This window comes from Myotis yumanensis, unplaced genomic scaffold (genome assembly GCF_028538775.1).
Source record: "Myotis yumanensis isolate MYYU_CA2020_CCGP unplaced genomic scaffold, mMyoYum1.0.hap1 SCAF_1, whole genome shotgun sequence".
Taxonomy (NCBI): Eukaryota; Metazoa; Chordata; class Mammalia; order Chiroptera; family Vespertilionidae; genus Myotis; species Myotis yumanensis.
In genome coordinates this window covers 83,986,824-84,009,029 of record NW_027223752.1, presented here as the reverse complement: position 1 = coordinate 84,009,029, position 22,206 = coordinate 83,986,824, and the positions used below count along the sequence as shown (strand labels likewise).

Below are 22,206 nucleotides of genomic sequence, written 5' to 3'. Positions count from 1 at the left end.
CAGAAGGGTATGTTGGGGGCTGCAATAAAAGACTAAACTGTCCACAAGGTAATGTGCTACCTTGAAGGTAGTTTTTTGGCACTAGCGGACTTCAAGCAGATACAGGACAATGACCTGTAGGATTTTGGGTGGAAAGGATGTTCTGATGGGACAGCAGTTGGTCTGATTCTCCCCATTTTAATTCTTTGGTTTTCATTTTCCAGATAATTAGTTCATCTAGTTACAAACTCTATAGCCCTCCCCCACCCCCACCCCCCAATACATACACACACACACACACACACACACACACACACACATTAAAAAAAAAAAAAGCAGAAGTGGGCCTTGCTTTATGCAACATAAGTGTTCTGTAGAGAAAATGCTAGGGTCAGATCACATTAACATTGTCATAGCAGAGCATGGCTTCCATTGATTTGGTGAATGCGCAACACCACAGCAAGTGCATTGAACAGGGGACTTTCTGACACATTCGGTAATCTGTAAACAAACACTTGAATGCAACAGGAGAGCTGCCATTTAGAGGAACCCTGAGAGTATTCTGGTAATGCAAACAGTCACCCCTAACTAACTGTTTTGTAAATGTGGATTTGGGGGTTGCCCAAAGGGACGCAGCCATTATAGGGCACAAAATGAGGGTGCAGTGTTAAAATCTAGGGCATAGGCCCTGGGGACAGAGGACACTTGGTTCTCTGAAAATGAGGTTTTGGTTTGGAAGCCTGTGCAGCCACAGACAGACACACCTGAGACTTGGTCCATGTCCTGTTCCTCCAAAGAGCCCTGCTCCATGTTCTCATTTCTCCCAACAGGCATTTTTTCATCTGATTTATAGGCAGAAGTAAAGGGCAAGTAGCTCAATCAAGGTCACTGACAGGTACAGCTGAGACCAGAAGCCAAGTCTTCCTCTACTTTCCCCACCAGCTCCCTGTTGCCCACTGTAACCCAGACCCCAGCCTTTCCAGGGCTCCGCATTCCCTTTTCAAGGTTCCCAGGAGTTCTGCCAGGCCTGGGAGCATCCTGTCCTCTGGCTATCCAGAGCAGCAGCCAGGGGTAGGAAAGGCTTGCTTCCTTGCCACCTGTCTTCATTCCCCTCCCACCCACCCCAGCCTCCATCCCCAACTCAGCTTTGAGGAGAAACTGGAGTCCCAATCTCCAGGACCTAGCCTTTCCAGCAGCCTGCACTCCCTACAGAAACCCTGTGCTAAGGCAAGCAAGGTTGAGGAGTTAAGGCTGACCAGAACCTCTTGAGAGCTGGTTGAGGTCCTGACTCAAGAGGAGATCAGGTCTCGTTACGTCCCCAAAGTGCCCCAGGCAAGAGCATTCCCCACTCACGAAGGCTCTTCTCAGTGCTTCCCTTACCCAATGCACCAACTCAGAGTGGGTCTGGGGCAGGGTCTGAGCATCACAGAAGGGACTAAGCTAGGCAAGGCTGGAGCTGATGTGATGGCAGCCACTAGGGCAGGTGAGGCTCAAAAATTGAGACTGAGCAGGGCCTCAGAGAGCTGGTTGATGTCGCGGCAGTAAGGCTCCCGCTGCAGGATGAAGTCCACCTTGTGATCCTGGCCCCAAAACACCTCTAGCAACTGGCGCCGGAGCCTCTCAGTCTCCCGGGTCTTCCGAATGCCACCACTGCCTTTTTCCTCCTCTTCTCTCCCCTGCTGCTGATGACTGTGTTCTGTGAGGCCCCTGGAAGGATGCTGAGCCTTAGAAGATTCCTGTGCCCTAGGAAGAAGCAGAGGGAATAGAAGAGCTGATGTGCATCCTGGAGAGAAGTTAGAGGCTCAGTGGGCCTCCCAGCTCTCCACTGCTGTTAACTGCCCTGCCTATTCCTGGCTCTGAAGTTCCCTAAACCGACCACTGAGCGGCAGTATCAACCCACTTCTGAAGGGGAGACAGACCGTTCCTTCGAAACCAGAAAAGTGAACCTTGCCATTACTATAAATCTAGCCTAATAAATTAATCACTTACTTAGTGGTCCAGCAGAGGGCGTGCTGAATACAAGTGGCCATAAGTAAAATCAACCACGTTCCAAATAACTCCAGCAAACTAACTAGAGAAAACAGGAAGCAGCAGCTTCCCTCCCAGCCTGCCGAGTCTGTGTCAGGACTTCCAGGGAAGCAGTTAAAGGCAAATTAAGCTGGTCCACACTGAGGTCACACTTCCTCCAAGTCTCCAGGCCTGCAAGGCCCCTGCAGAAAGGGGGCCAGGGCCAGGCTTGCCCACGAGAGTCTGAAGCGTTACCTGACTGGCTTCTTCAGGAATTCATCCAGCATGGGGCCATTTCGCCCCAGTGGGTCATCAGGGACCATGAAGAGGTTTCCCACGAAGGTGAAGGGCAGCAGGCTGGATGGGAACAGAAATGTAATGGTCACAGAGGGACCCCTGCTCAGCTCCCAAACAGCTGAGACCAACTCCACCAGAAGCTGTCAGCCATTATCCGTCAAGCCCGTGTCAAGCCCGTTCCCAGAGTCCTCACCCGGTGGTAGAGAAGCACTGGTTTTAGAGAAAGGTCTGAGTCGGAGCCCTTTTCTCAGGGGATGCCCCCTCACCGCTCTCTGATGATTGCCATCCACTTCTCAGACTCCTCCGCCAGGTCCCGGAACTGGTCGTTGGAGACAATGATCCCGTCGGTCTCTTCAGCCAGCTTCACCATGAACCTGTCTCAAAAACCACAGCAGCATTCTGGACTTCTCTAAAGCCTCAACCCCAAAGAGCACTATCAACTCCCATGACCCACTTCTGGTGATGGAGATCTTGTCCCCGCCACCACCCCCATTTTGACCCAGCCACCAAGGAACCAACTGGATACATAGGTTAGAGAGAAAACAAAGACCAATCCAAGAACGTCCCCTCCACTCACCACAACCCTCTACCCAATACTTTGTGCTTTGTTAATAAGACAGTAAGATCTAGCCCTGGTCCTTTCTTCCACCCTACAGTCACAACTCTATCAACAATCAGTCACAAATCCATCCTGTTTTTCCTCTTAAAAGCCTTCCATTCTGTCCCCTTCCTTTCCAGTCCCACCATTACAACCTTAGCTGTTCAGACACTGCAACTGAGATACTGATTAAGGGTCCCCTGACATTTACCACCCTGTGGTCTCTCCTGCCCTCCCCCAAGAGAACATGTTCTTCAGCTACACAAAACTTCCATACCTGCCCATTATCTACTGCATGAAGTCCACAAGTCCAGGCCTGGCAGCTAAACCCTTGTAGAACCCAGATGCAGCCACTTTTATGGCCTTCTCTCTCCCGGTATTCCCAAAGGTACTCTCAACTTCAGCCAAAATTAATGATTGGATTACATCTCTTCTTCAAACATACTCTCTGACTTCTATGTTTCTCAAATTATTCCCTCCATTCAGGAAGGTGATCCCAAACCTCACTGATGAACAAAATCACAAGAATAACTTATTATTATTATTTTTTAAGAATAACTTTTTAAAAGAGATGCCTGCCCTAGCCAGTTTGGCTCAGTAGATAGAGCACTGGCCTGCAGACCAAAGGGTCCTAGATTCAATTCCAGTCAAGGGCTTGTACCTTGGTTGCAAGCTCCTCCCCGGCCCTGGTCAGGGAGCAACCAATCGATGTGTTTCTCTCACATCGATGTTTCTGTCTTTCCCTTTCTCTTCTACTCTCTCTAAAATTCATGGGAAAATATCCTCAGGTGAGGATTAACAAAAAATAATAATAATAAATTTTAAAGTAATAAATAAAAGGAGATGCCTGGACCCCACGTGAGTAATCCTAATTCCACAGAACTGGGCAGTGTGGGGAAACTCACAAAGGGGTAGGCTGGGATCTTTTTGAACAGGTTTAGGAAACAAGAGATCCAGCTCATCCCATATTCTTCTTTATCATCGAAAAATACAAATCTCTCCCTTCTCACAAAACCCCAGCCAGAAGCGGGCTCCCTTTCCTCCAGGTTCCTGAAGTGTTTGATTTATAGTTTCTTTTGGCTCTTCAAAATCAAATTCCCAGCATTCCCACCTCCTTCTGCAAGCCACACACCTAGCAGTAAGTGGGCAGTCAGTATTTGAAAGACTGGTACAGAGGGACTACTAATCAGGATAGGGTGTGCCAGATGTCTGGTTCTGAGTTTCTGTCTGGGAAACAAATTAAGGAGATGACATTCAATTGTATACAGTGTCATATAATATACAAAAAGGTATTTTCAGGCTATTATCCTTATGTGACATGATACCATTATCATGTTACATCACATGTTCTTCAGCAGTATTCACCCAGTTGGCCTATGCACCACTGAGAAGTCACTATAAGTAGACAAAACTCCAAATTCATATTGTGCTGTCAGCTTGTCAGGACCTACACAACTGTACAGACATGTGCCTTTAAAATTCACAACTGACTTGACCTTCAGTTTCAGTTCTGTGTCAATGCTGGTATGAAAAGAAGGTTCCATATCTTAGATAATCTGTGAAATCTAGACATAAAAAAAGAGTATCAGGAGACAGTGAATTGCCTTTTTGTAGAATACCATTTACTTGTCAGGGAGAAAAAGTTAAGTACTTGAAAAGATAAAATATGTAATCACTATGGTTTGGAAACTAGTTGTTTGTTTTTTTCATTTAAAACTGAAAATCGAGAAACCAAGATGGCGGCATAGGTTAATGCCGGAGTTTGCTGCCTCGAACAACCACTTCAAAAATACAACTAAAAGACGGAACGGACATCATCCAGAACCACAGGAAGGCTCGCTGAGTGGAAGTTCTACAACTAGGAGGAACCGAGAATCAGAGGAGGCGCAGTGCTGAAGTAAAATACTAAGGTGCGGAGTGCGCGCGGTGAGGGCTGGTGGCTGAGGGCGCGGTTGACTGTTTCAATCCGGAGGGAGCCTCAGACTCTGAGCTACAGTCCGGGCGAGTCTCTAGGGACCCAGACTCAAACAGGAGAAGCAGGACTGTCTGGCTACGGTCCCTCCGAGGTTTGCAGCGGTTGCTGGGACAGAGAGGCAGAGCCCCTGGGGACGGACTGAGAGCAGCCATACCAGCTCCCTCCTCCGCCCTGTTGATCCCGTGGGACCCGCCCCACCCAAGCCCTGCGCAGAGGCATTTGCCAGATAGCCTCAGGCAAAGGCTAGATTAGCACCTCCCTAGAGGACACAAGTTCTTCCACTGCAGACACAGCTGATTATCACAGCCAGTTGGCCTGGAGGTCAAATCCCTCTAGTATTAACTACAACAATCAAGGCTTAACTACAACAAGACTGCGCACAAAGACCACTAGGGGGTGTACCAAGAAAGCGTAAAAAATGCGGAGACAAAGAAACAGGACAAAACTATCAAGGGAGGATATTGAGTTCAGAACCACACTTTTGAGGTCTCTCAAGAGGCTTTTAGAGTCTGTCGATAAACTTGATGAGATGTACAGGAAATCTAATGAGACCTTCGATGGTGTGATAAAGGACCATCTAGAAAGTAAGCATACACTGACTGAAATAAAGAATATTATACAGACTCCCAACAGCAGACCAGAGGAGCGCAAGAATCAAGTCAAAGATTTGAAATGCGAAGAAGCAAGAAACACCCAACCGGAAAAGCAAAATGAAAAAAGAACCCAAAAATACAAAGATAGTGTAAGGAGCCTCTGGGACAGCTTCAAACGTACCAACATCAGAATTATAGGGGTACCAGAAGATGAGAGAGAGCAAGATATTGAAAACCTATTTGAAGAAATAATGACAGAAAACTTCCCCCACCTGGTGAAAGAAATAGACTTACAGGTCCAGGAAGCGCAGAGAACCCCAAACAAAAGGAATCCAAAGAGGACCACACCAAGACACATCATCATTAAAATGCCAAGAGCAAAAGACAAAGAGAGAATCTTAAAAGCAGCAAGAGAAAGAAACTCAGTTACCTACAAGGGAATACCCATACGACTGTCAGCTGATTTCTCAACAGAAACTTTGCAGGCCAGAAGGGAGTGGCAAGAAATAGTCAAAGTGCTGAATACCAAGAACCTACAACCAAGATTACTTTATCCAGCAAAGCTATCATTCAGAATTGAAGGTCAGATAAAGAGCTTCACAGATAAGGAAAAGCTAAAGGAGTTCATCACCACCAAACCAGTATTATATGAAATGCTGAAAGGTATCCTTTAAGAAGAGGAAGAAGAAGAAAAAGGTAAAGATACAAATTATGAACAACAAATACGCATCTATCAACATGTGAATCTAAGAATCAAGTGAATAAATAACCTGATGTACAGAATGAACTGGTGATTATAATAGAATCAGGGACATAGAAAGGGAATGGACTGACTATTCTTGGGGGGAAAAGGGGTGTGGGAGATGCGGGAAGAGACTGGACAAAAATCGTGCACCTATGGATGACAGTGGGTGGGGAGTGAGGGTGGAGGGTGGGGTGGGAGCTGGAAGGAGGGGAGTTATGGGGGGGAAAAAAGAGGAACAAATGTAATAATCTGAACAATAAAGATTTTTTAAAAAATAAAAATAAAAAAAAATAAAACTGAAAATCCTGGAGAATCAAGAACTGTAGTTGCAAACATTTTTAATTGGATTAATTAGCTTTTAAAATCTGCCCATTTCCCACACGGTGTATGTACACTGAGGATGAAATGTGTCCTGTGTTTTTCATTTAAACCATCTGGCAGCTTTCAATTTTTATTTTTCCTTTGCCACTTAGTAGGTTTTGCCAAGAGAGTTAACCACTCTTAGCCTCTGCTCCATTTCGGTACTGTAGAAATAAGACCTTCTGCCACACTTGATTGTGTTCATGAACAGTTCAGGAATATCACTGTATTCTTGCCTAGCACCTTGAGTGAGAAAAGCACATAACTTATCTTCTTTTGACAGTCACAAGGAGCATGAATGAATGGAAGAGGACCCTGAGACAAGAGGTTAATTCACTAAGAGACTGGTCCACAGTCAGAGTCAATGAGTAGTACAACTTGGGGCTCCAAGTCCGATCATCCAATTCTAGATCAAGAGATCTTCCTTTCTTTTTTTTTCTAAGTATATTTTATTGATTTTTTACAGAGAGGAAGGGAGAGGGGTAGTTAGAAACATCGATGAGAGAGAAATATCGATCAGCTGCCTCCTGCACACCCCCCACTGGTTTGTGCCCGAAACCAAGGTACATGCCCTTGACCAGAATCGAACCTGGGACCTTTCAGTCCGCAGGCCAACACTCTATCCACTGAGCCAAACCGGTTACGGCAGTCAAATGATCTTTCTATGATGCCATGTTTTATTTATGTTTTGTTTTATGTTAGTATGCGTGGATTGTGTTTCTTCATTTGATTTGTTATTTTGAACATTTACTCTGGTTTTTCCAGAATGTTGGGGGAATTTCTCTAAGTGTTTGCAAATTTAGGATGTAAGAACATATTTGTCAGCTATTCATGTCATAAGCTTTCACATCTCTCCATTAAACCAGTATTTCCTAGACAGTAGGCACTATATAAATACAAAACATTGTTTAGTTTGATGAATGAGCAAACACAGTTGTCTACCATCCATTTCATCTCACCTGTGGGGCAGGTTTTCCTGCCCAGTCATAGAGACACATGAAGAAATAACTGGCCCTGTACCCAATACCCAGGCTTAGAAACAGTGCAAAGGGTCAGGAGCTTCTGACTGTCCCTTGATCTCCCACTGGGGTCCTTGAATGTCAAGGCCGGGGCCAGGAGAGAAGCAAGTACCTGTCATCATAGGAAGAGATCCTCTTGCCATCCATGACTCGGGAAGGAGTGAGGGAGAGCAGACTGAGGGAGTAGAGCTTTTGCAGGTAGTGACCCTCTAGAAACATAGGAGCACAATGCAGTTATCTTTAAGGTAGAAGCAGGGTCTAGCCCAGGACACAAAAGACCAGGCCCAACTCACCTTTGACCCTGGCATCCCTATTGAAGCGCCACTGAGGCACAAAGACAGTTATGTCCCGGTGGCCACGGTCCCAGAAATACTGCACAGCAATGGCAATGCCCCGGCTGGAGAAGTTGTGCTGGAGGCCATGCCTGCAGTGGGAAGGGGTCGGCACTCTGGGGCCCCAGATGAGGGCCTAGCAGCCTGGCTGGAGTGCTCTCCCCTCAGCACATTTCCCCCAGGAGAAAACTGCCCATCTCCTCCCCCTCCCCAGAACCCCCAGTCCCACCTGGTACTCACACCATGGCCACGTTGCTGCCATCAATGACAATATGGCGGAGGTCTGGCTGGCCAGGTACATTGGCAAGGCACAGGGTAAAAGGGTCCTGTAGAGCCTCCTGGAAACGCTGTGTGCCAGTCACCAAGTTGCCCCCCCGGGTGCCTCGTTTCCACGGAGACCCCCGACCTCGAGCCGCAACCTGCTGCTTGTCTCCCCTGTCTCCGCGGTCTCCACAATGCCATGGGGGTTCAGGTGCAGGTGGGGGACTAGGCACTCTGGGAGGTGAGGCTTCCCCGTTGTGGAGCCGCTGGAGGAGAGAGGCTCCCCGGAGCTGAGCTGCCCTCTGACAGCCGTGGGCACCAGGAGGCTCACCCTGGATACAAAACCTTCCTCCTCTTTCCTGAGGCACCCCCTCCTTCCCCAGGGCCTTCTTCTTCAGGAACCCTTCCTGCCCTACCTCTCCTCCCCCTAACTGTGACCTGTAGGCCACTTCTTTCTCCCAGGCCTCTTCCCCAGGCCGCTCCTTCAATCCCAAATCCATCTCCCTGGGGCCACCCTGCTTCCCTCCCTCCTTCTCTGTAGCATGTCTCTCTCCCCTTGACTCTGGCCACCCTGTAGGTCCAGTGTCCAGGGACCCCCTGCCTTCATTCAGGGGAGCTCTGACTCCTTGATGCTGATCACCCAGCAGGCCTGGGCTCCCCCCCTCCCAGGAGAAATGCGCTTGGGGCCCTTGTCCCCTGGATGCCTCCTGTACCAGGCTCAGCAGTTCCTCCTGGACAGCCAGGGGCAGCTGCAGCAGGGCCTCTCTGTGGGCATCCCCCTGGGGCTGCAGCAGGGCACCGAAGTCCCTCAGCACTCCAGCACACTGAGAGGCTCCAGGAGGCAGCCCTGGCTGAAAGTCCCAGCTCAGCCGCTCCACCAGCTCCTCCACTCGGCTCTGAGCCATGACGAAGGCCTCCGTGAGGCCACTGACCATCAGTGATCCAGGCACCCCAGGCACCAGGTGAGCTGATGTGCTCCAGACCAGGCAATCGAGGAAGAAGCCCTGGGCCCCCAGGAAGATGCAGTGCAGTTTGGGTGGATAGTGGATTTCATCCTGCAGCTCTGGGCTACAGAGACCCTTCAGGTACTCCTGGGGAAAGGGGGAGAGGAGGGGGAAAGGAGACTGCTGGAATCCTAAGTGGCCCAGTAGCCACTTCAGGCTCACTGCTCTCCCCTGAGCTCCAGGATGCCTGGGCAGAGCAATGATGCCCCATAGATCCTGACAAAGGTAGGGGCTAAAAAGGGGTCAAGAATCTCACTTCCTTTCCTTTCCAGCTGACAGCTATAGCTAGTATTTCCATTTAGAACTTGACTGGCTTTAAGATACAATTATAACTAATTGATTACAAGACTGTCTCTCTATTTATGTGTGTATGTGTGTTGTCTATTTCTATCATAATGATCGCCACTGCTAACTTTACTAAACTCATGCTTTATTTCATTCATGCCAAGCCCAATGAACTGGGCACTGCCATTATTCACATTTTATAGATATAGAAACTGAAACTCAGGTCAGGGGGCTGGTAGGCAGTAGAGCTGTACTGGAACCCAGGCCTGGCCTCCTGCAGTGAATTCCTTGGTGGGGCCTGCTCGCCCAACCGGATTTTCTCTACTGTTCTCCCGAAGAACACACACTGATCTGAATTGAATCACTTGTCTCCAAGCCCTGGCAGAAGTTAGGTCATCATATCAGAAACGAAATCAAAACTCCAAACAAATACAAAGTTGGGGAGTCTCCCACAGCTCAGGGCCACTGAGGTTGCCAGAGAGACGAGCAGTAGTGGAGACCATTCCCGGCCTCTCCTCTCCCCAGCCTTTGCGTGAGGGAGGGAGGGGCTGCTCCCTGAAGGGGTCAGGGCGGAGCGTTCACCTTGGCTCTGCTGACGTTCTCCTTGGGGCCCTCCAGCTGCAGCCAGATGTGAGGGTTCTCGGGGCAGTCCTTCCGGAGGACGCTCATCCTCACGCGGAAGATGCGCTCCACGTGGGGTTGCTGCTCCCACACTTTGTCCTCCGCCCCCGCAGACACCGCAAAGCGGTCCGGGGACGGGGAGCCGGCCCCCCAGGTCGGCATGGCTGCTTGGCGGCGCAGACCTGGAAGCAGGAAAGGCAGCTCAGAGCCTCGCCGGCCCCTCGGCCCACATCTCGGTCTCCCGGGCGACCTCGGCCACCAACAGGTCGCACGGAGTTACAAACAGAGTAAACAACCCAGGAGACCTCGGGCCATCTTGGAGGGAGGGGGAGAATGTCAGGTTAAGGCAGCCCGGGCCTTCTCGCCAAAGCGGGCGTCATGCATAAACAAGGCTGTCTCTCTGGGACGGGCGTCTGGCCTTTGTAAAAGGACGACCACAGCCCCGAGCAGGACCGGGGACCGGGGCGGGGGAGGAGGGGCCCGGCTCCGCCTGGGGCCAGAGGAGTGGGCGGTGAGAAAGAGTCCCTCTTCTCCGGGACTCCGCCATCCCCGGGCCGAAGACGTCCCCTCGCAACGGGTCCTCACCAGGGCCGGCACCGGGCTGTCCTCCCGCGTCCCCCGTCTTCTATTTGCCAGGTTCCAGCCACTCTCACGCACCCCTCCCCCTGCCGCCCGCGGCCACCCCCCTAGATTGCGCCACGCACCCCGCCCAGGGCCCAGGGGCCGGTCCAGCCCCGCCCACAGCCTCCGGCGGCCGCCGACCCCGACCGCGCTCGGCACCGAGGCCTCCGCTCCCGCGGCCCGCGCGCCCCTACCCGCCTCGGCCGCCCGCTGCGTCCGCTCCCGCCGGCGCCTCTAGGTGCCCGCGGCCCCAGCTTCCCCCGGGCCCCGGCCCCAGCCCCAGCCCAGGGGAGAAAAGCGGGGGGCTCCGATCTGGGCGGGCCTTCCCGGATTTCTCACCCAACTGGGACCTCTCTTCACATCTCGAACTGTTGTGTTGTTTTTTTTTGAGTCACTTCCTGGCCGGGGGCGGAGTCAGCCGGGCCCCTCGGGGGACGGGGCCAGCGCAGTGCCCGCCCCCTCCCTCCATGCCCCGCCCCGCCCCGGCTCGGCCCCGCCCACCCGCCCGCAGTTCCCTGGGCCTCCCCCAGTCTCTGCTGATCCCTCTGGTTCCTGCTGTTCTCCGTTTTCTCAGGAAAGAGGCACCACTGATTGAGAGTCAGAGGTGAAGAGAGTTTTCAAGGGACGAATTCAGGCCCTGCAGGTGAAGCTATTGGAAGGCCAAGGAGGAAAAGTGACTGGCCGAGTGACACTGTGGGCCCAAGTACTTTTCCACCAAAACAATTGTGGGGAAAAGACAAGGGCTTTCCTTCCTAACAATGGAAAAGGTGCCACTGAGAGTGCTGTAAGGGACTTTGAAGAGGGGAGGAATGAGGAGGAGGAAGGACCGGAGGAGCCGTCTCCTGCACATAATGCACACTCACACACACACACACACACTCACACACTTCTCTGTCGTCCCAGTTCCAGTCGTCAGTGCTCTCTGGAGAGGCTGCCTGGGGTTCTGGCTGTAGCCGTCCTGTCTGGCTGTTTCATCTCTCCTCTCCCTCCCAGAGCCCAACTGCTGTCATGTTGTGCCCTGCCAAGGAGGAGGGAACTGCAGTGACAGCAGGAGTGAGAGGCAGGACAGAGTTGTGGGGCACGGAGTGGTATGGAGAGGGAGATGCTGAGACCAGGTGACAGGGAGACGCAGAGAGAGGGCTAAGGGGTAGGGTGAGGGCTGTTGAGAGTCTGGGGGAAGAGTAGAAACTAAAAGGAGTAGCAAGAAGACAGGACTTGTGGGTCACAGCCACTCAGCCATGCTGGGAGCAAAGCGACTCTGGCTACCAGGTCTTGCCCCCAACCCCTGGTTGCCCTTGGCCCTGACGCTTCTGGCCCTGGGGACCGGATGGGCCCAGGAAGGGTCAGAGCCTGTTCTCCTGGAGGGCGAGTGCCTGGTGGTCTGTGAGCCCGGCAGAGCTGCTGCAGGGGGGCCTGGAGGAGCAGCTCTGGGAGAAGCGCCGCCCGGAAGAGTGGCATTTGCTGCAGTTCGAAGCCACCACCATGAGCCAGCAGGGGAGACGGGCAACGGCACCAATGGGGCCATCTATTTTGACCAGGTAACCCCCTGCCCTGCAAGGACCTGGAATCAATGCAAGCCCACTCTGCTGCTAAAAAGACAGCCCTGCTATGGCCAATGGCCTCTCTGCCCCTCTGCCCATCTCCTTTCCCTTCACTCTTACCCCGACACCTCCTTGCCCTTTCTCACTATTTTTTTTCTTGAATCTGTGCATTCCTCCTGTGGGCAGCTACTTGCAACCCCCTATTTTCCTTATTCACTGCCCTGTCCCTCAACCCAGTGGTTTCCCTGAGCCCCAGGCGTTCCCCAGCCCACTCAGCAGGGTCTGCTTCCCCCAGGTCTTGGTGAATGAGGGCGGTGGCTTTGATCGCGCCTCAGGTTCCTTCGTGGCCCCTGTCCGAGGTGTCTACAGCTTCAGGTTCCACGTGGTGAAGGTGTACAACCGCCAAACTGTCCAGGTAACCTGAACATTGGGCCCTGTCATTGTCCAGACTCGGGTGGGGGGAGGAATAAGTGGAGCCCAGCTGACTCCTGGGCAGACCCCCATTGGCCTGTGTCGTGGGGGGCCAGGAGCAAGGGAGGAAAGGACCTGCCTCCCAGAGAGTGGGGGATCTTCAGAGTGTAACACTGGCTACCCCTCAGCTCTCCCAGGAGATTGCACTGAGCCTCAGATTCCCAGGTTCCAGAGTGTCCCTCTGGGGCTGGGAGAAGAGGAGTAGCCCTCAGAAAAGTGGGGTCCTAGGACAAGGGCTGGATAGAGACGCTAACTGGTCTCCCTTCCCAGGTGAGCCTGATGCTGAACACATGGCCTGTCATCTCAGCCTTTGCCAATGACCCTGATGTGACCCGGGAGGCAGCCACCAGCTCTGTGCTACTGCCCCTGGACCCCGGGGACCGGGTGTCTCTGCGCCTTCGTCGGGGGAACCTGCTGGGTGGCTGGAAATATTCAAGCTTCTCTGGCTTCCTCATCTTCCCACTCTGAGGGCTCAAACCTCTCAAGAATGGGAATCCAGCCCCTGACCTCTGTCCTCTGCCCTCCCCTGCCCCAGAAGCAACATCTTTGGGGCAGGAGAAAGGCTCCCTCTGGCTGCCTGAATTCCACCTTCTTGCATGGGACCTTGTGCCAAACACCCAAGGTGATGAGTAGAGCTATATCTAGGGACGGGCCCCTCTAACCTCCCTGCCCCTTCTCACATGCCCTCACAACCCCTCCCTGCATCTCTCTGTCTGCGACCTTAGGATCAGGGCAGGATTTGGCAGGTAAAAGTCCTGCGATACTTTGCAGACTTTGCTGCTCCTTCCCCCACCCCACCCCCAGCCTCTAGCTCAGTGCTACTTGGAAACAGGTGGCACAGGTGAACCTGACAGGCCCCCACAAGGGCCCAGATGGACCGGCCTCATCATACCCTACAGGCTCCTTCCTGTGAGGAGTGCCAGCATCACGGATTTCTGCCAACAGCCAGGAGCTGAGCCAGCACCATATGGACGAGGGCAGGAGGCTCAGCCAGCAGTATAATTGTGGGGAGGGCCACTGAGGAGCCCAGAGCCTACGGCTGGTAGGACAGGAATGGGACATGTGACCAGCCTGAACAAGGTACACACTTTTCATGCACACTGGGGCAGCCAGCAGGCAGTGAACCTGGGTGTTCATCTGTACAGGTCCCAAATGGACTCTGGCCCTCACCTCCCCACCTGAGTCATGGGTGTGTGTGTGTGTGTGTGTGTGTGTGTGTGTTTGCTCTGGCTGAGAGCAGGTATACAGTGCTTCCTTGGGCAGCTGTTAGTGGGGGTAGAAGGTCACCTGTGGACAAGTGTAGATCTCCAGGCATGGAACACATCAATGACCATAGCAATCTTTTAAAAGTGCTCAACCTTTGTAGTCTAAAGTTCAATCACTTCATGTTCTAGCCACCACCTCCTTCCTCCCAGCTCTATCAAATACCTTCACCAAACCTGCTGTGGAATATCCCACAACCTCTCTTCTTTCCCCTGATCTGTGCTATCTTAGCCTCCTTTTAAACTTCCCATTTCCTTGGTTTCAATGATGCATCCCTTCAACCACTCTCCTGCCATTATTATACACTCTCTTACCTGGCTGTCCAATTGGTCCAGCATGGATGACTCTATCAATAAAGTAATAGAGAATGATAGTTGATGAGACACTATAAGATCACTAAAGATAAAAGATGCCATTACAGTTTGGATTAGAGACTCCCGGATACAAGCAGGTATGTTGTAGAGAAAATAAGTATAATACTATGCCCTGGCCAGCGTGGATCAGTTGGTTGAGCATCAGCCCATGCTCCAAAAAGTTGCCTGTTCTATTCCCAGTCATGGCACATGCCAGAGTTGCGGGCTTGATCCCTGGTGGGGGGCTTGCAAGAGGCAGCCAATTGATGTTTCTCTCTCATCAATGTTTCCCTCTCTCTCTTTCATCCTCTCCCTTCCTCTCTCTCTCAAATCAATAAAAACATATTATTTTTTTAAAAAGGAAAACTGTATGTTAGAGTCAAAAAAAGATTTAGTAATGCTTGAGTTAAATAGGAAATACCAATGTGAATGTGTGGTTTTCAAAAGACATAATTTTTTCCAATTTTATTACTAAGATAGCATAGAAACAACATTAGGAAAAAATCTGATATGCATTCCTAGCACCTGGATCTTTGCTTCAAATATTACTCACCTTTAAAAGGACCCAGGGTTACTTGGAGAATAGCTCCTTATCTCAGATAACTATAGGCCTGGAACATGTTGTTGAAGACAATAAGCAAGGATGTATAGAATAAAGCTGAGAAGGTAAAGGAACCAGTTTTTAAAAACGCCTGGCATTCTGTGACAATTTGATAATCAAAAGAAAAATAACATAGTTAATTAGAACAAGGTGAATTTTTTAAATTTATGACTTTCCATAGTGATATTCCTAAAGGAAAAAGTCACTATGAAGTGAAGAATGAATATAATAGGATATTTTTAGTTTGTTTTGATAAGTAGAAGAGTATAAATGTATTATGTATTTTAACTATTCATAAGGTACATTTACTTTTCTTTATCTGTATAAGGGAGGGGTGTGTATAGAGAGCTGTGAGTAATTCCAGAAAAAGATTGGAACTGTACCAAGAATGAAAGAGACTGATTGGCACCATCTGGTCATATATTACAACTAGAAAGAAAGAAAGTCCAATAGTGTGTTACAAGATAATGAATTAGTCAAGTGTCCAAAAGATAACTGCTCACTGCTCAAACTTGATCCTTTATCTCTCAGGAAAGGGAGCCTCTGTATTACCATACTAATTATAATGATATTACAGCAACATTGAAGCCCAAAATAAAAATGGCTTAAGCAAAGTAGATTATTTCTGTCTCACATAGAAGAATCTGCAGATAGAGTCCAGGGACGAATGACAGTTCTTTTGGGTTCCTGGATCCAATTCCAATGTGTGTGTGGAGGACGGGGGTTGGCGGGGGGCGGGGGGCGGGGGGTGTTTCCCACAAAAGACCAAGCAATTCTCAGACACCAGCAGGATATCCAAGAATTGGGTTCAATGCAACATGATTCTGAACCTACCTACCTAGATTTTCCATCAGATTCCACAGGTTAAGGATCAGTCCTACACCACCACCACTCTTTACTTCAGACCCCGGCTGAAAGCCCAGACAGACTGTTAACTGTACTTCTAACCAACTGCTATAGATTGGAAATTCCAATTGCTCCTTCCTTGACAACTTCCAGGTTGTTACCTGTGCCTCTGATTGACTGACTAGGTTCCAGGGTTAAACAAAAAACTTTTAACTTCCACCCTGGCCGGTGCGGCTCAGTTGGTTAGTCATCATCCCCGTGAAAGGTGGCTGGTTCAATTCCCAGACAGGGCACATACCCCAGTTTTGGGCTCAGGTTTTAGGTTCGATCCCCGGTAGGGGATGTGTAGGAGGCAGTCAACTCATCAATGTTTCCTTTTCACATCAATGTTTCTCTCCCTCTCCCTTCCTCTCTCTCTAAAAATCAATAAAAAATCTTTAAAAAAAACTTCTAACTTTCACAGCTGAGTTTTTTAAAAGAAGGGGTTTATTAGGCCATTTCTAGCAAAAAAAAGAAGACTGGTTGTGGGGCATGGAGTCTAAACCACTGCCTGGGGTCAGGACTTGCATGCATGCATATAAGCCTAACCAATGAACACAGACAACAGGGGGGTGAAGGCATGAGTGGGGGTGGGGGTGGGGGCAACGGGGCAATAAGGACACATATGTAATACCTTAATCAATAAAGAAAAAAACATTATAAAAAATAAAACACTGCATGGGTAGGTTGAAAAGATAACATATCTGATGTCCAGGAGTTTTGCCAGTGTTTTTATACATCAAAAATGGAGGCGAAAGCTGTAAGCCATTCTGAAAGAATTTACTTTAGCTACAGATAAAGGAAATGGGGGAAGGTGGGGTGGGGCTAGTTCTGGGATGGGCATAACAGAGTCCACAAAGTTCATGTGCAATAAGAAGCGGGCTTCAATGGCACCCCGAAATTAATTCTCTCTTGGATGATCACAGAGATAGCCACCTGGAAATTAATCCTAAATTCCAACAGATACCCAAGAATGTGAGCCGTCTTTTGTCATACAGCAATTAACAGGCTAACTGTTGGGTCTCTTTCACTCTCTGGTGCTGGAGTTTTAACTTATAACATCCCAGAATTTTTTCTCTTGTCACCAGTGACCTCCAATTAATTTGCTAGAGAGGCTCACTGAACTCAGAGAAACACGTTACTTACTTACCAGATCACCTGCTTATTATAAAAAGACTCAAGAGCCCTAGTTGGCCAAGTAGCTCAGTTGGTTAGAGTATTGTTCTGATATAACGAGTTTACAAGGTTCTATCCCCGGTCAGGGCACATATAAGAATCAACCAATGAATGCATAAATAAGTGTAAGGGACATCCCTGGTCTTTAAGGATTTTGTCTCACTGTACCAGGGCTACCTTCACGCTCAATGGAGAAAGCCCTGGACTGAAATCTGCATGACAACCTTATTCTTGTTCACTGTGCTCTTTCTGGTGACCTCCCATAACTGACTCTCCATGGCCAACATCTTCGTCTTTGGCTGATGATGGTATTACAAGGGATGGCCTCCGCCATTTTGGTGAATTACCTCAGTGTTCCTTGGTCTCTCCCATGTATACAGAAGGTATGCATGTTATTAAACTTAATTTGTTTTCTCCTGCTAATCTGTCTCGTTAGTTTGATTATTAGTGTAGTCACCATTAAGGTGAAGGATACATTAGGGTAAAGGATAATTTTTCCTTCCCAACATGGTTGTAGGACTGGGGCTCTGGCCCCCTCCATCTTTGAGCCAACAATGTCAGGCCAAGTCCTTCTCACATTTTAATCTCTCTGACCTACACTTCTGCCACATGTCTGACTTCAGTGGAGAAAGTTCTCTGATTTTAAGGACTCGTATAATTAGACTAGAGGTCCGGTGCACAAAAATTTGTGCACTCGGGGCCGGGGGGGGTCCCCCAGCCAGGCCTGTGCCCTCTCGAAGTCTGGGACCCCTCGGGAGATAACGACCTGCTGGCTTAGGCCTGCTCCCGGGTGGCAGAGGGCAGGCCCAATTCCTAAGTGCAGCCCCTGGTCAGGCTCAGAGCAGGGCCGATTGGGAGTTGGGGCGCCGCCCCATCATGCACAGAGCAGGGCGGATCGGGAGGTTGCAATGCCACCGTCAGTCACGCTCAGGGTAGGGCCGATTGGGGGGTTGGGGCACCGCCCCCTGTCACACTCAAGGCAGGGTCGATGGGGAGGTTGCGGCGCCACCCCCTGTCACACACAGAGCAGGGCCGATCAGGGGGTTGGGGCGCTGCCCCCTGTCACACACAGAGCAGGGCCCATCAGGGGGTTGGGGTGCTGCCCCCTGTCACTCACAGAGCAGGGCCCATCAGGGGTGTTGGGGTGCTGCCCCCTGTCATGCACAGAGCAGGGCCCATCAGGGGGTTGGGGTGCTGCCCCCTGTCATGCACAGAGCAGGGCTGATCAGGGGGTTGAGGAGCTCCCCGCTGTCACTCACAGAGTAGGGCCGAATAGGGGAGTTGGGGCACCACCCCCTGTCACACACAGAGCAGGGCGGATCAGGGGGTTGGGGCGCTGCACCCTGTCACACTCAGGGCAGGGCCAATGGGGAGGTTATGGCTCTACCCTGTCACACACAGAGCAAGGCCCGTGGAGGGGGGTTGGGGCGCCACCCTCTATCACCCACAGAGCAGGGCCGATCAGGGGGTTGGGGCGCCACCACTGTCACACTCGGGGCAGGGCCGATGGAGAGGTTATGGCTCTACCCTGTCACACACAGAGCAGGGCCCATGGCAGCGGGGGGGGGGGGGGGGGGGTGTTGGGGCGCCGCACCCTGTCACACACAGAGCCACAGGGCAATCAGGGGATTGGGGAGCTCCCCCCTATCAGGCACAGAGCAGGGCAGATAGGGAGGTTGTGGCCCCACCCCCTGTCACACACAGAGCCGCAGGGTGATCAGGGGGTTTGGGCGCTGCCCCCTGTCACGCTGATCCCGGTGCCGGGAGGCATATTACCCTTTTACTATATAGAATAGAGGCCTGGTGCACGGGTGGGAGCCAGCTGGTTTGCCCTGAAGTGTGTCCTGGATCAGGGTGGGCGTCCCCACTGGGGTGCCTGGCCAGTCTGGGTGAGGGGCTGAGGGCTGTTTTCCGGAAGCAAGTGACTGAAGCTTCCAACCGCTCCTTGTTTTCTTTCTTTTTTTTTTTTATTCTGGGCCAGCTTTAGCTCTGAGGCCTCGCTGCTGAAAACATCAATACAATGTTGCTAAATCCCGGCTGACTGAAAGCCGGTTTCTGGGCTTTTGTTTATTTTCTTATTTGCAACATAGTAATAGTTGCTTAGAGTTGCAACTGAGAGGCCGGAAAGTGAGGCGGGGAACGTTGGAGTCCGCAGTCACTGAAGCAAGCGAGCCTCATGTTTGCTTCCAGCTGCCTGGCTGCCGGCCGCCATCTTGGCTGACAGTTAATTTGCATATACTCACTGATTAGCCAATGAAAAGGGTAGCGGTCGTACGCCAATTACCATGTTTCTCTTTTATTAGTGTAGATTGCCCCCACCCAGATAACCTTTTAAGGTTCATAACCTGAACTACATATTACAAGTTCCTTTTGCCATGAAATAGAACATATTCAGAGGTTCCAGAGATGTGGGCATGGACATCTGTTGACATCATTTAAAGAAAAGGCATCTAGTTACAATACACCAAATACATGGAAAAGGTGTAGGCTTGAAAGGGTCCTGTGATAAACAAGATAAGCTCAGGTTTTAATCATCTTAAAAGGTTAAACCAGTTCCCAGGCCCCAATCAAGACTTCATCAATTTTTTTTTTAATTTTCATAAGACTTTATGTCAGTCAGATTGACGACATGCTGGAAAGCAAGATCTCAAATGCTGGAGAAAGATAGTTTTGCAATTTTCTTTATATATAATATTCTTTGGGATATCTACATTCAAACTTTGGTCTCAGCTGAGATAATATCCATCTCTTGGGTCTACAAACCAATTTCTATAACGGGACTAAAGGTCGGTATGATAAACTTTGTAAACTTTGTAGGATTTGTGTGCTTTACCAAAATGTGTGATGCTTTTAGAGAAGCTGGCATACTATACTGGTGATTCTATCAAAATATGGAGGAGGATTTAAGTTTACAATCAATGTTTAAATAATTTGATTTGTAAAATGTGTTGACTTTGATTTGCTGGTTATATAAATCATGTTTAAATGTTTAGACAATTTTTGCTTAAATGGATTTATGATGTAAATAGATTAAGCAATAAATAAAGCACAGATGGTGGTTAGTGTTCCCCTCCAGGTACAAAAAGCTCCTCAGACTTTAAATATTCTAAAAATAGGATCCAACTGCCCTGCTTTCCCTACACCCACGCCCTGGCAGCTGCTTACCACAGAGAAAAGTCCTATAGGATTCATTGTGAGTCTTATAGGATTCACTGTGGATCTAAGCCCATGGTCTCCAGCCACCCCGTCCTCAATCCGCCAAGTAATTCTTCTGTGGTTCCCTTTGCCAGTCTCTTTCCTCACCCTCCCCAGAATCCAGTTAAAGCCTTCTGTTTTCTCCTTAAATCCCTTACCCCCCCACCCAACTTTGCTCCCACTGTCAGCAGCAGATGGCCTCACCTTTTACAGTGAAAAAAAGTAGAAACTCCAGGCAGGAACCCCTCCTCCACCACCACATTGAGAAACTCACCGGCCTCCTCATCTTGGCTTTCTCCTAGCTGGTTCAGTAGAATATGTGTCGCTTCTCTTATCAATACAGCTATCTTCATCCTCCAGCCATGGATGCCATTTCTTCCAAACATACTCTCTTCCTTTCCTCTCACCTCTCCTATATATTCAACTTCTCCCTCTCTACTTATTTCTCCCCTTCAGTTAAATAGACTCAAGTCTCTTCAACCTAAAAGAGAAAACAATGGGTGTGGAAATGGCTGTAGATGTTTAGTTATTCTCGGCTCTATATGCCCCCAGAATTGATTGGCATAATTCTCCTCCTCTTTAGAGCCAAATATCTATGCTCACCAGTTGCTCGCCTCTATATCAGCTATGGCCTCCATAGCTCCACCTAAATTGCGCTCAGCTACTCACTCACTACTTCCCTGTGGACACTTCCTAGTCCTTCTGTTACTGGGGCTCTCCCTAACATTTGACCCTGTTGACCACACCCTCCTAGAAGCACTCTCTGACCTGATCCCTGACTGTACTCTCCAGGCTTTCCCTCCACCTCTTTGCCAAAGACCCACATGCCCAGTTTTTTGTTTGTTTGTTTGTTTGTTTCAGGCTCCTCTACCTCTGCACATCTCTTTTTTTAAAAAAAATGTATTTCTTTATTGATTTCAGAAAGGAAGAGAGAGGGAGAGAGAGACAGAAACATCAATGATGAGAGAGAATCATTGATTGGCTGCCCCCTACATGCCCCCTGCTGGGGATCAAGCCCACAACCCGGGCATGTGCCCTGGGCCGGAATCGAACCTGGGACCCTTCAGTCCGCAGGCCGACGCTCTACCCACTGAGCCAAACCGACTAGGGCTCTGCACATCTCTTAAATGTTGATTTTCCTCAAGGTTCTGCCCTAGGATTCCTTCTGTCTCAAGAGCAGGATTTTCCCCCATGTACTGACAACTTCTGCATTTTTTTTCTCTATCCAGAATCCACCTCCTAAACCTCAGACTTATACATTGTATGTCCCACCTTAAAGTCAACCTGCTAAAATTATAGTTTCTCCTCCCTAAATATGTTCTCCCTCCTTGTTCCCTGTGTCTACACATGGAACCTCCCTGTTACCTCAACCAAATACCAGCTCTTATCTTCAATTCTTGCCTCTCCCATAACCTCGTATCCAATGACTCACATCCATGGGTTCCACCATTGTTTTCCATCCACCCTGGCTCTAACCACCAATCTCTCAGAGTTCTACAAAAGCTTCCTAACTGGCCCCTTGACCTCCAGTTTTGCCTCCCCTAGTCATTTCTCTGCACTGGGGTTGCCATAATGATCTATCTAAATTAACTTCACTGGCTAAAGCTCTTAAGGGGAACCCCAGGAGGGGAGTGGGTTTCAGAATGAAGTCCATATTTCTTAACATTGATATTTTAGGGTCCTTTGTAATCCAGTTGCTGCAATATCCCTGCTTCATTTTTCACATCTACAAGAATGTAGAAACCTATGAAATAACGCCATTTATTAGCTGAGGGAAAATGGCACCTCTTGGAAAAGAGAGTATGGCATTCAAGTCAAAACTTACCAGGGCCAGCCCTGGCTGAGGAGCTCAGTTGGTTAGAGCATCGTCCCAATGCACCAAGGCTGTGGGTTTGATCCCTTGTCAGAGCACATACAAGAAAGAGTCAACCAATGAATGCATAGGTAAGTGGAGCAACAAATTGATCGATCTCTCTCTCTCTCTCTCTCTCTCTCTCTCCAAAATCAGCAAATAAAGGGAAAAA

The 22,206-nt window shown here is 49.7% G+C and overlaps 2 protein-coding genes across 6 annotated transcripts; one reads left to right on the top strand and one right to left on the bottom strand.

Annotated features, from left to right (window-relative positions):
- Positions 1–314: 314 nt before the first annotated feature.
- Positions 315–20,871, bottom strand: KHNYN (KH and NYN domain containing). 5 transcript variants are annotated; one of them, XM_070427169.1, is made up of 9 exons: positions 20,786–20,863; positions 20,457–20,663; positions 10,038–10,258; positions 8,146–9,257; positions 7,867–7,997; positions 7,686–7,782; positions 2,550–2,657; positions 2,242–2,343; positions 315–1,722 (listed from the first exon to the last, which is right to left on the bottom strand). In XM_070427169.1, exons 2-9 carry the CDS (start codon positions 20,566–20,568, stop codon positions 1,470–1,472), a joined length of 2,136 nt encoding a protein of 711 aa, XP_070283270.1. In that variant the 5' UTR covers positions 20,569–20,663; positions 20,786–20,863; the 3' UTR covers positions 315–1,469. The 5 variants fall into 5 exon arrangements, with proteins under 5 accessions (XP_070283270.1, XP_070283279.1, XP_070283288.1 ...); XM_070427178.1 differs by lacking the exons at positions 20,457–20,663; positions 20,786–20,863 and adding an exon at positions 11,037–11,102; XM_070427187.1 differs by lacking the exons at positions 20,457–20,663; positions 20,786–20,863 and adding an exon at positions 10,892–11,030.
- Positions 11,296–16,204, top strand: CBLN3 (cerebellin 3 precursor). The gene is made up of 3 exons (XM_070427156.1): positions 11,296–12,235; positions 12,534–12,653; positions 12,980–16,204. The coding sequence occupies exons 1-3, from the start codon at positions 11,936–11,938 to the stop codon at positions 13,175–13,177; spliced, it is 618 nt and encodes a 205-aa protein (XP_070283257.1). The 5' UTR covers positions 11,296–11,935; the 3' UTR covers positions 13,178–16,204.
- Positions 20,872–22,206: the final 1,335 nt, after the last annotated feature.

Coding starts and splice junctions, on each gene's coding strand:
- KHNYN (XM_070427169.1), bottom strand. CDS start 20,568: ATGTTTGGAAGAAATGGCATCCATGGCTGGAGGATGAAGATAGCTGTA. Junction 7,783..7,866: donor TAGGGATGCCAGGGTCAAAG/GTGAGTTGGGCC, acceptor CTATGTTTCTAG/AGGGTCACTACCTGCAAAAG. Junction 2,658..7,685: donor ATCTCTTCCTATGATGACAG/GTACTTGCTTCT, acceptor TTTTTGAGACAG/GTTCATGGTGAAGCTGGCTG.
- CBLN3 (XM_070427156.1), top strand. CDS start 11,936: ATGCTGGGAGCAAAGCGACTCTGGCTACCAGGTCTTGCCCCCAACCCC. Junction 12,236..12,533: donor GGGCCATCTATTTTGACCAG/GTAACCCCCTGC, acceptor TGCTTCCCCCAG/GTCTTGGTGAATGAGGGCGG. Junction 12,654..12,979: donor ACAACCGCCAAACTGTCCAG/GTAACCTGAACA, acceptor CTCCCTTCCCAG/GTGAGCCTGATGCTGAACAC.